This window comes from Paroedura picta, chromosome 8, assembly GCF_049243985.1.
Source record: "Paroedura picta isolate Pp20150507F chromosome 8, Ppicta_v3.0, whole genome shotgun sequence".
In the NCBI taxonomy this organism is placed as follows: domain Eukaryota; kingdom Metazoa; phylum Chordata; class Lepidosauria; order Squamata; family Gekkonidae; genus Paroedura; species Paroedura picta.
In genome coordinates this window covers 86065231-86078076 of record NC_135376.1, presented here as the reverse complement: position 1 = coordinate 86078076, position 12846 = coordinate 86065231, and the positions used below count along the sequence as shown (strand labels likewise).

At 43.0% G+C, this 12846-nt stretch overlaps 1 protein-coding gene across 1 annotated transcript; it reads right to left on the bottom strand.

Annotated features, from left to right (window-relative positions):
* Positions 1 to 1974: 1974 nt before the first annotated feature.
* Positions 1975 to 12818, bottom strand: NRBF2 (nuclear receptor binding factor 2). Its single transcript, XM_077350736.1, has 4 exons — positions 12617 to 12818; positions 4898 to 4982; positions 4191 to 4231; positions 1975 to 3409 (listed from the first exon to the last, which is right to left on the bottom strand). Exons 1-4 carry the CDS (start codon positions 12791 to 12793, stop codon positions 2690 to 2692), a joined length of 1023 nt encoding a protein of 340 aa, XP_077206851.1. The 5' UTR covers positions 12794 to 12818; the 3' UTR covers positions 1975 to 2689.
* Between the last annotated feature and the right edge of the window lie 28 nt (positions 12819 to 12846).

The following is a 12846-nucleotide window of genomic DNA, read 5'->3' as shown; positions in this document are numbered from 1 at the left end:
TTGAGTGCCTTGCTCTGATAAAACTGGAGGCAAGAACTTGATCTGATTTTTTAAAGCTGCACGGTATATACATTATTAAGGTCCAGAGCTATGGTTTGCTCATTTAACCAGACACCTTGTCCCTCCATCCCAATCTCCCCATCAATGTTCAGCTGCAGTGAAAGATTAAGTATGCTCTTGGAAGTACGTTCAGTTCACAATGGGCAATGCTGAGGCTCAAGCAGGCCAGAAGTTGTGTCCTAGAATGTGACCTAAATCCACAACATGAGTTCTCATGGTAGATTCCTTAGTCAACATTGCTGTGGGAAAAAAAATTCTAAAAAACCATACAGATAAAAATCATCTAGAGAACATGCTATAGATCTTTGTTCACAGCCTCAAGGCATGCAGAGTAGGTCAATGAGTATAAATGTTCTCGCTGTACTTTGTAACATAAGACTGCTTCTATTAAGTACAGCTAATATAGTGCAGACAGAATACCTGAACTACTGTGGATCCAAGAACTGCAATACAACAGGCTTGTGAATCTGCAGATTGTAGCTTTTAACGTTAAAATCACTAGTGGTATAGGTTCTAGAAGAGGGCAACATTATCCACCAAATGGCACTATTAATACTTTGGTACTTTGACAAGGCTTAAAAAGTGATTATCATCAAAATCAGCTATTCACACACTCAGACATGTGAGTATGCCTATACATGTGCCTACCATGACATTTGTGAAGTCATATGTACATCTGCACAAAGGCATCAACTGTTCAGGAGAAAGGCTGTTCATCTGTAGAAACACTTTACTCTTTCAGAAAGAGCCTCTTCCCCTTCACCCATGAACACAGCTGATCAGTAAATAGCCTGGAAAAATCTTAAAGGACTGGAGGAGAGTGGGGAAGAGTACCTAAGGAAAGTGTTTAAACATTTACTAAGCAGCAGAAGAAAATGGCAATTGCAACCACATGTAAGTAGTTTTCTTAGCATCATTCTAATAGCTGCTCAAACCATCTTCATACTTTCAGGACGTTTCAGTCTTACAGGGGGCCTGGGTACTAGAAGAAAGTTCAAGTTTTATTCCAGTAGAAGTTAAGCCTCTGGTCTCGGTTAAGTTGAGCCATCAAAATATCTGAGCCTCTGCCTTTAACCTGAAATGGTAGTCTTAACTATGAGTATCAAAAGTATATTTTAAGAAGTAGAATGATTTTAGTGTGTTCATTTCTAGCATAGCAGCTGGAACCGGGCTGTTCCAGCTGGGCAATATTAACCTTTGGAATTAATTAGAAAGCTGTGATAACCTTGTGAAAGTACAGGCAGCTTTAGCATTATAAAATGACAAGCTGGATAGAGAGGAGGTTACGATAATTCAGTAGAACCCAATCATTGCTTCAAGTAAAACAAATGTTACAGCCCCCACCCACCAACACACTCAGCTAATACGTATTGAGTTAAATAGATAAAAAAAAATTCCTGTAAGGTAGGGCAGTCCCCTGATCTGGATGGCCTAGACTAGGCCAGTCTCATCAGATCTTGGAAGCTAAGCATGGTCAGCCCTGATTAGTACTTGGGAGACCCTCAAGCTAATTCCAGTATCACTACACAGAAGAAGGCAATAACAAACTACCTCTAAACATCATTTTCCTTGACAATCCTATGAGGTCAACTCAAGTTGTATTTTCCACCACCATGGTAGAGGATATCTGCTGGGTCATCTAACAATAGACACCATGTTCTACAGCAGGGGTAGTCAAACTACAGGCCTCCAGATGTCCATGGACTACAATTCCCATGAGCCCCTGCCAGTGACTGCTGGCATCTGGAGGGCCACAGTTTGACTACCCCTGTTCTAGGGCCACAGGCCTGATGATGTCCAGCAGCTGAAGTATCTCCATGGTATCTCCATCAAGCTTTGCTGGTGGATTTATTTCCTATAGGGAGCTAGCTTGGCATCTGGTCAAGGCAGAATGCCCAAAGAAAACAATTCAAATGGATCTGAAACATTTTATTTTCAGTCAGATTCTGGCAACTACCATTATCTCTGTTCATGCACCAAGGATTGTTCATTCCCGTGTATTCGTTTCAAACAATGCCTAGCAGTTCCTTATACAGAAAATACATTATGCAGCACCCTGATTATGTAAACAAATTGAAATTTTAAAACATAAATTTAAAAAATTTAATAGAACTAGTTTGGTTCCTCCAGGAAAAAAAAAAGGAAATTTAGCATTTCTCCTGATTGGCTGACATTATATTAAGCCAGGAGAGCAAATATGTGGCATATATATCCATCCTGTAAAGCAACAGAAGTGACATCCACTCAATAGATTACTTTTTGTGCACAATTCAAATACCAATTGAATGCATGACAGAAAAGCTCTTTGCAGTTGTCCCCAACTGGCTCATGTCAATTTAGGTTTTGCTTTAGTCTATGGCATTGGAGGGGCTTGTTACACATAGCATACCTTGAGCCCCTCCAGGACTGTTACACCTGAATGTCTCCCCCACATTTGGCTTGAAAAGAGTCAGAAGACATGGTTTAGTTTCTACCAACAATGGTAAACTGTAAGCCTTAGTCAACCAATCCGCTGACAGGGGTATCCCTTGTTCGGGCTGTAAGTCACTATTTCCCCCCTTGGCAGAGAGAGGCTTTCCCTTTTTTGGATGTTGCTGAACTGCAGGTGAGCATGGGTTGCGGCCTCCACTTAACTGTTCATGAGTCCCTTCAGGAGATCCTCTGAAAGCTCCAATAGAGGCAACTCAGGGGATGGAATGTCCAGTGGGGGAAGGCTGGGGATTGGAATGTCCTTGGCCTTCCCAGTGTTGGTTGTAAATTTCTGCCAGGTGGAGGCTGATGTTGCTGCAACTTCAGAATGCTGCTGCAGGCCCCACAACTCTGACTTCTCGACAAAGTCAGCATCAACATCCAGCTCCTTCTCCAGGGGAGACTTGAGCAGCCTGGCCCGCTCTGCTTTGAGCTGCTTGTTCTCTCGCCTCAGTCTCTCGTTTTCAGCTAAAAGAACTTCCACGTGCTGTTCTAGGTCAGCAATTCTGGTGGCCTGCTCCTCAAGTTTTATCTTGTCATCCTTTGGAGTTTTGCTCCCAACACGCACTTCTGCTGGTTTCTTTCTTGTCTGGAGGAGAAACAGTAATGTGTCAGGCTCCCTATCAAAAAGGCCATGGATTGCCTGTGAATCCTTCTCTGGAGAGGGGTTGAATTTTAGACTTCCAGGGGTTGGCATGTTTTGATCTTCAGATTCTTCAACTGTTGGCTTACAGGAAGCCTGCAGGTGGGTTGTGCTATCCTTGTCAGCAGTTTGGTGCATTTTTATCCTCTCTTCCCTCTTTGCTCTCTTCCATCGCTCTTGGATTAAAAGTATGTGTTTTAGGTGACTCTCCCTTTGTAATTCCAAGGATAACTGGGCCTGTGCAAAGGCAAGAACAGTGATTCAATTTCTGTTAGCCATAACACCCTCTCAAGTTCTGTTTTGCTACCGTTCAATGTAAAGGGAAAAACTCAACCATTATTGCTATACTGCCAAACATTCTTACCTCCTTAACTGGTATGCAAGCTTGATGTTTTTATTATCAGAATGCTGGAAGTTTTAAATCTGTTAGCATTGCTAAGAAAATAAGAATTCTTGACATTTCTCAATTATTCTGTGGACTGAAGTTTCCCCTATTTTGTTTGTTGCCTAAAATTAATTAAGCTTATTTAAAACCCTGCAAGGAAAACTATCTTCAATGAGAGAAGAAACTTCACCACCGAAACTGCCCTTGATATGGAACACAAAGCTACTTTTGTGCACTTGACCCAACTACTGAGCAGATTAAGGGGAAGGAGATGTAAGCTTCAGGAGCACACGTATAGGAAAGAAACCAGTCAGTTCTACAAGAAGCTCTTGGGACAGAAAAAGTTACTTCATTATAGTATTACATAAATTCTGACCCTTGAAGATATATACAGATAAATCCACTTTGTACTATTAGACAGGGATTAGATTTACTGTAGGCCACAAAACCTGACAGCAACCGAGCTAACCAGACAAGATTCCAGAGGTGAAACTGCATCGCTATGCTTCTATGGCATGGCCTTCCTTATCCTTCCAGTAAAATGTTTTGCCTTTCTACAATAAGAGCTTGCCAGCTGATCCTTATGGTCCTATAGATGAGCATCATTGCAACTTAACGAGTGTAATCTCTCACCTGATCCGATTGTGTCAGCTTCATGGCCTCCAAAAGATAAGCTATGTAAACAGAAAATGAGAAATGTTTAGGCTACAGAGAAGCCTCAGAGTCTTATTGTGACTAAATCCTCAGTCCCAGTATGTGCACACATGATGGGTATTGCAACAGGTTTACAAAAATCAAGACGGTGGATTCTGCCACTTTAACCTTGTTTACCAATGTGGGAGTTTTATCAAAGAAGCTTGTTTTAAGAAGCTTGTTGCAAGAGTTTTTCATCACAGCAGGTGTCCCAGAGAGCAGGGGATTCCCTCTCTATGAAAATCCTGGCTGTTACAAACCTAAGCTTAGCCTGCAGTAACTCTGCATAGGATTGCACTGCTGAATACCTCTGCAAAACAGTCTTCCTGCTCTGAGGTGTAACCTTCAAAAGAATAATTTTGCTCTGTCTGCATTCACTCTTTCCCTACAATCACCTTGTCAAGCCTGAAAATTATTTCTCCCCTACCATGATCATCTTCATAACAGAGCCCAAGTGCAAGGATCCCAGGAAGTCCCCCAAACAAGTTCTAACATGGCCCAGACCCACTTACTTGCACCAAAGTTTCTGCGTATGCCCTCAAGCATATATATCCACATCTAGTGTCAGCTTCCTGGTGCAGGCTGTTACATCAGACAGGGTTGTTTAAGAAGGCATACACCAGGTGCAAAACAGCCTTCATACTCACCAGATGCCTTTTTGTGACAAGCAATCGCTTCTTCGTATTTCCCAACTGCTACCAAGCGGTCAGCTTTTCGACTCTGCTGGTGAGCCTTCAAAAAAAACCAGTATGTAATTGTTCAAGCATCTCTGCTTATTACGGTCTTCACAAAAATTGACATGCAAAGGTGACTTTAATGCAACAGACATTCCCTGAGAGGCATTTTCCTTTATGAAAAAGTCTCCACACAGCCCCGTAGAGCTGTTCCATCACATAGCCGTTATGATATACAACACCTGCCTTAGATATTTTCACCCTAAAGCAAAGAGTAGGGACAGCACGTGCAAACCCATGTGCCCATCTGGGATTGGAACTCAGTTTTTTCAAAAGCAACAAGAATAGAGGAAGGGAAATCAGGTCCTCTCTGGCTTCTACCACCTGGTTAGGAGATGGTGCTTGACATCTGATTGTCATAGGCAAACACAGCACTGAAATGATTTTGCAGTCACCTGACGCTATTGTTTGCTCTGCCTTCCTTTCTATCCTATTTCTAGATGACTGGTATAAAAGGTTTTATTATTCCCAGGTGCGTTTTGGTACACAGAACCTCCGCCTTCCAGCATCTTCTATAGCCAGCATAGATAAGATTCATTACATCCATTCTGCCCTGATGAGAGAATTATACAGAAAATATTCCTGTTCTGTCACAGTGGATCAGGCAATCTCGTGTGGATTAGAGATTCTCTCTAATAGCAAACAACTATTTAGCAAACTTGTTCACAAGAAATTACAGTGAGCTGCACATGCGAGATAGTTATTGAAGCTGTTTCTCTTTTTGGAGTTGTCCAGCTGGAATTGCTTTCATCTCCATTGGTAGGGAACATGGTGTACATTTCCCTGTATTAACGTGCGTTGATTGCCAAAATCAACCCTGTTGCCTACAATGTCACCATGCTATTTTATGTTGAATACAACTGCAAGAAGGCGTGTCAAAAACAGGGATGTATTTAAGGTGCCAACTGAAAAGTCACCTGAACCCACAAAAGTGACAAAGCCCAACTATATAAAACATGTAAAAGTTAACATCAATTACAAACAACATGTAGAGGAGAAGCAAATCCACATCAATGCGAGATACATTTTTTGGGCTCCTTGCTTTGAATTGGTGGCTGCTTTACATAAGAAAAATAGGGTAACCCAGAAAATGGCTCGATAAAGATCTACTTGCAATAGAGTTTGCCTGGTAATCCTGTTTATCATGCAGGTTTGCTCTTTTTTCAAGCACTATACCACTGTTTCTTTTTCTGTGTATTTACACACTTGTTATTGGTACACTGAATATTGTTTGCAACTATGCACTCGTCCCATTTGTTCATACTGTGGATTTGGGAAGTATTTCAATTTGCATTTTCTAGTACACCCTTATTTTTGACATACCTACTTAAGCCAATGTACTTCTTAGACTAGTGTACTTTGCTTTTGCATTCCCGTTCTCCACCTAAAACTGCAGGATAGATGGACATGTGAATATATGTCCTGACGCCAAGTCCCTGTGCAACCTCTTCCTAATTACAGAACACCTATTGACTGGTTAGGCTTCCCAAGCAGGCATGCTACAAGAGCACAAAGTCATCAGGAACTGTTGTTTGAAAGGACAGTGGGCAAGTTATTCTAGTGTTGAGCGGAGAGGAAGGCCCTGAATTGGATTTGTGCAGCTGTTTCATCCTCCTCCTGACCCCATATGGTGGTGGGGAATTCCTGGCAGTGAAGGCAGGACTTGCTCTTGGCCAACTCCAGTAGAAGGAAGCGGATGGTTCTCCTCCACTGCCAAGCAAAAACTCAAACTCTGCTGCTTTGCAACAAGACCAAGTTTTGCTGACTTTTACGGCTTTACATCTCACTAAACAAACCAGGAGATAAGATAAGCCGGCAAAACTTGATCTTTAAACCAAATAAAATTATCATCAAAATCTTCCCATATCATGGCGGAATAAGTGCCTAGCTAAAAAAAACTCTCAGGGCTTATTAGGAACTATAATGGGGAAACAGACACACAGAATTTAGAACATTTAAGTGGCCCAATACATCAATCAATTCTAATAACAGTCTTCCCTAAATATATTCCATCACTATTATGGTCTTGCGTATTAAAATACATTTTCCTAATCTAAACTAGGTTCCCTCTTTGAAGAGAGGGTAATAGGACTAAAAAGGGAAGCAAGACAAACAAAATTAAGAGGGGAGGGCAAAACAACTAGAAGATAATTTGGGCACAGATTATTACTCAAAGAAAAAAATGAAGGTTGCTTCACCATTTAAGGAGACAGTAGGAAAAAGGAAAAAATCGGAGACAGCCACAAAATCCCTTGAAACCTCAAAATCAGCTTGCAAATGTAAATCAAGATCTATCTTTTCTGTGACAGGATGTGGACCCATATACTACTAGGTCACTGGCCACCTATCTCTTGGCCAACTCAACATAAAATTAAAACTAATAAGTTTTACGATTCCCCCACATGAATCATACTATAATGGCTTAAGGCTTAAAGCCAAAGAGCATCATAAAGGAAAGGAAGCTGGATAATAGATGCCTGCCATGGATGCCCAAAGGGCAACGTTTGCAAAGCATCAATATCTCTTCCGGGCCAAGATTCCTGGAACAGGGCAAACAGACAATGCCATGCAATAATGTGCCAATTTGAAATGGTTCACTGAAAGGGAAGGCAAAATTCTTTCAACTTGGTTCTATTCCAGTTAGTAAAATCTACCATCAGTGAATGGCATAGATCAGGGGTAGTCAACCTGTGGTCCTCCAGATGTTCATGGACTACAATTCCCATGAGCCCCTGCCAGCATTTGCTGGCAGGGGCTCATGAGAATTGTAGTCCATGAACATCTGGAGGACCACAGGTTGATTACCCCCGGCATAGATCATCAGCATATCTGAGTTGGCTACCTCTGGCTTTGAAGAAAAACCATCCTTAGATGGTTCAAAAGACCTTAGACCAGCTTCAAGATTGCCTTTTAAAGAAAGAAGTCTTGAAAGGGTGGTATATTCTCAACTCCAGATGTAAAACACATAGAGGCCCTTTTCAGTGCGGTTTCCACTGTGAATATAGCACAAACTGCTTTGGTATCATGGCAGATTTATGGTTGTGAATGCCTGCTCAAAAAAATCTCAGCCATTCAGGAATATCTGTGTTATGTTTTCAATTTGTAAATTGCCTTGAGCACTCTGAATGCAAAGGCATACAAAGGCAGCCTAGAAATCCATTAAACAGACATAGGTATTGGAATGCATTTCCTGAGGGGGCTAGCTAGCCAGCACCTCACAAGAACTTTTTCCTCCATCAAGGTCACACTGCAAATCTTAAGGATGAAAACAAGAGTTACCTGCAAGGTAGGATGCAATTGCAAAGGTATGGATGAATGGATTTATCTATGTGAGGTAAAATGTGAGACTTGCAACACAAGCAGTGCAATTCTCTCATGCAAAGTATCCAGAACCATCCATAATAATCACTGGAGTTTTAATAATTGGAGTTGAAGAAGATAACCACTTCTTCAACCCCTGCCATTTTATCCCATTGCCAGATGCATGACTTCTCTCTGCCTCCGAAGCTCATGATTCTCCAGCATATTTGAAAAACGGAGATGTGAAATTTCCTGCTTGCATATTACTAAATCTTGAAAAGGAGAATTGTAAGTAACTGAGGATCTACTTCTGATTTGATGTGCAATGCCAGAGAAAGCCTTAAATGCAGGGGATGCCATCATTCTAGCCCTGGATGCCTTGCCTGTTCTTAAGGTTTGCTGGTCTTCCAATGGAGGTTGAGCCTTTCAAAAACAATCGAGAGTTCTTTCAGCTAGCCCCCTCATTTTTCTAGTGACTACCCTGGAAGCTGCCAGCACATGCCAAAAATCACTGCCGGCTACAAATCCAAGTGTTACTAAATACCCATGTATGGTTTTGGAACCACCCACTCTTGAAAGGATTCCTACTCAGAAACTCGACAAATCACTGCAGAAATAGAACTTGGAAAGTAGGTTATTAGCTCGTTTATTTTTTTATTGTTTTTCTGAACTTTAATTTAAACCCCACAGGCTTCAACAGCGTAAGGAGGGTGGGGGGCACCATCTGGAGATCCCATGTGAATGCAAGTCTGATTATTGACCTGTCTTATGTGAGTAACAAATCAAATGCTTCATGTAATTATTCAAATTAACTTACAGGACTAACAGAGATATAGTATTTTCTGGTTTCCTAAGCAATAAGGGATTCTACAAGGCTGGCCTTTAACTCATTGCCTTTCTGCTGATTTAACACTGATGTTGGTCCAATACAAAGTTAACCCCGCAGGCCACAACTGCTGTCCTGTATAATTTAGTAATGGCCATTACGCCCTATAGTGCTCCAATACATTTATTTTGTATGAACTATGGGTCATCATAAGCCCTTTATAACAGGGGCGGCCAAACTGTGGCTCTCCATCCATGGACTACAATTGCCATGACCTGCCAACAACATGCTGGCAGGGTTTCATGGGAACTGAAGTCCATGTGCATCTGGAGAGCCACAGTTTGGCCATCCCTGGACCAGATCAGGATTGCCATCTCCACTGTGCCATGAAGTTTGCCAGATGAGCTTGAGCCTATGACTATGACTCTAGCCCACACTGCAGGATTGTTGAAAGAGCGATACATGGAAAGTAAAATATATATTAACCTGGGCTGCTTGGAGAAAGTGTAGGATAAAAATGTACTACGTATAATAGTGGAATTTCTGATCAACTCTAACCCCAGAATACACTAAGCACATTGTGGTTATACTTTGGATTAGGATCTTGGAGACTTCTATTCAAATCCCCACTCTATCATGGGATGTGACCTCAGGCCAGAACTCTTTCAGCCTTACCTACCTCACAGAATTGTGAGGATAAAATGTAAGGGGAAAGTGATGCCTGCTGGCTTGAGCTCCTTTGATAAAGGACAGGATAAAACTGTACTAAATAAATAGGAAGTCCATTTGAGAGCCAGCTTGGTGTAGTGGTTAGGAGTGTGGACTTCTAATCTGGCCAGCTGGATTTGATTCTGCACTCCCCCACATGCAGCCAGGTGGCTGACCTTGGGCTCGCCACAGCACTGATAAAGCTGTTCTGATGAAGTGGTAATATCAAGGCTTTCTCAGCCTCACCTCCCTCACAGGGTGTCTGTTGTGGGGAGAGGAAAGGGAAAACTATTGTAAGCTGCTTTGAGACTCCTTTGGGTAGAGAAAAGCGGCATATAAGAACCAACTCTTCTTCAGTTATGCAGTGCTGGAATAGCAGACATGTGTAGCCCAAAAAATGATGCTCTGGGCAAGGACACTTCTGCACCAGCTCCTGCCTAGGTAAACCATACCTTATTAGTTGAGTATTGCTCTGCCCCCAACAAACACTGCCAATATTTTGGCTGTTGCATACCTTTGACATTAATCATTTGTCTTTTTCTGTTGTTACTTCCTGTTTTTGTCTGAACAACAAACTTGTCAAGGCTGTCCTGGTTTGAATTTTAACCGGCATCTCAACTTTGCTCTTAAAATTTTGTTCTACATGATCCAAAAGAAACACGTGATGAAGTACTCCTTCCGTGACTCCCACAACTATAATTATTCTGATTAGATTTCTTTTAAGCACAAAGAAATACCTAGTCGTACATAAATACTATATAGCACAGGCCTGGAGGCAGTTCCCAAGGGCAACCTACCCATCAACTCATAAGGAGTAGACTCTATATCTTCTTTCATCCTATCACACAGAAAGGATCAAAATTAGCACACCATCTCATGCTGCTCAAGATTATGAAGCAAGATAGCATTAATGCGTCAAATGCTGCTGATAAATCGAGAACTACCAGCAAAATTATCTTAACCAGGAATTTCCACTGTTGAGTTCCTTTGCCTGCCATTTCTCCTCCTGGAGAAGAAAAAGGTTTACAGCTTAAGAGGGAAACACTCCTGCTCTCAGAGCCACTTCCCTGATTTGTCACTGAGTTAATTAAATTCACAGAAAGAAGCCTAGGATGGCTCTTAGCTATAAACCAATTCCATGGCCTAAAGCCAACTGATGTATCTAAATGTTAGTTGTAACAACTAAATGATGCCACAGGAAATTATGCAAGGAAAGAGAAGAATCTTCTGAATTTAGTAATGTCTTCCTAGCAAATTATAATCTCTCATTCCAAGGACTGTGCTGTAATTGGTACTTTTCTGTACAAACCAGAACGTCAAATAAACCAGGATTTGAAAGTTAGCATGCAATGACCAATTGGTTGCCATGGACGCCCTTAACTAGAAAGACATATGCCCCCCAAACCTGTTGGCCTCATAAGTTAATTCATAGAAAGATATTTGTTTTTTTTTATCTCTAAAGCTTCAAAATACAGATCGGACCTACAGTATTACTGATACAACACATACAAACTGTTTTGAATATCTAAAGCACTTAAGCATTACATTTTGTGTGTATCCTCAGAGGGTCAGATTTGGCTTAGGAGCTTTCGATCTAATATACAATTATAACATTATTTTAACATCCCACCCGTCCCATTCAATTATAAGCATAGTATATAATAAAACATCAAACAATATATTATGTACATAATATGATATCCATAAACACAAAATCATTAATGTTTAATTATATGTATTGGGGATCATTTACAAAAAGAAGAGTTGGTTTTCTGTAACCACTTTTCACTACCTGAAGGAGTTCCAAAGCGATTTATAATTGTCTACCCTTCCTCTTCCCAGAATGGACACCCTGTGAAATAGATTAGGCTGAGAGAGCTCTGAGAGAACTATGACTGGCCCAAGGTCACCCAGATGGCTGCATGTGGAATGAAACCTAGTGCTCTGATTACAGTCCTCCAAACTTAACCACTACACCAAAATAGCTCTCAGAGGAACATTTTTATAAAGAGGAGTGTAGCCTATGCCAGTGTATGCCCCCGGCCAAAGTTGTTCACCTAATGAGCCCTCTATAATGATCTTCACAGAACCAGACCACCATCAGAGGGCTAGCTGGGTCATGGACTCTCACCCGGGCCCCGGGTCCTGTTGATTCTCCTTACCTTCTACCAAAACCAGATCATGACTCTGGATCCCATCAGACAGTTTGCTCCAAAATAAAGCCCTTGAGCCTTGGTCTTGAGAGGTAGACTGCTTCAGAACACAAAGGTTCCTTCGAGCTATTACAGTGGTGGCTCACCAGATGTTCCCCCGAGCTGTGCTGGCAAGGGCTCATGGCAATTGTAGTCCATGGACATCTGGAGAGCCACCACCGGGCCACCCCTGACCTATTATGACTCAACAGGCCGTTGCCCGCCAGAGGCATCCGGGAAACCCAGGTCCGTCCTGCGCACAGGAACACCTGGAGCTTCCATCCAGGAGTGACGCAACGTGGGGAAGGCAAAGGAGGAGGCGAGGACACCACAAAGGCGCTCTCCTCTCCGGGCATAGAGGCCGGAAGCCCCGCCGGGCGACGGTGGAAACAAGCCCTCTGCTCTTCCTCCGCCGGCCTCACCCCCCACTGAGTACACTGTCCTGCCTTACGAGGCCGTTGTAAGGCTTGCCCCGAGACGCCAAGGCGCCTCTTCCCCTCCCCCCCTCCGGGCTGAGCCCAACAGAGAAGGGGGGGACCGTTCCCGGCCACGTCACCTCCTCCGCTCCGAGCGGCTCTTTCCCCCTCTCGCCACCCCCCTCCTTACCAGGTTGAGCGGCCCCTCCATCACCTCCATGGGAGGCTGCGGGCACATGGGCGCTGGGGCGGCCTCTTCGCCGGCGAGCCCCTGGCCTGACCCGGCCTGGCTCTGCCCGAGACCCGCGGCTGTAAACACCACCACAGCGAGGCGCTTCCGCCCCGCGCACGCCCGCAGCGACGTCATCGCGCCTCAACGCCAATCACCAAGGCGGAGTCTCTCCTCCTCTCGCCCGCCCC

Excerpts from the sequence above, each read along its gene's own strand:
- NRBF2 (XM_077350736.1), bottom strand. The coding sequence starts at position 12,793 with ATGACGTCGCTGCGGGCGTGCGCGGGGCGGAAGCGCCTCGCTGTGGTG. Across the intron at positions 4,983-12,616 it reads TGGAGGGGCCGCTCAACCTG|GCTCACCAGCAGAGTCGAAA; the intron begins GTAAGGAGGGGG and ends TTTTTTTTGAAG. Across the intron at positions 3,410-4,190 it reads AGCTGACACAATCGGATCAG|GCCCAGTTATCCTTGGAATT; the intron begins GTGAGAGATTAC and ends GCCTTTGCACAG.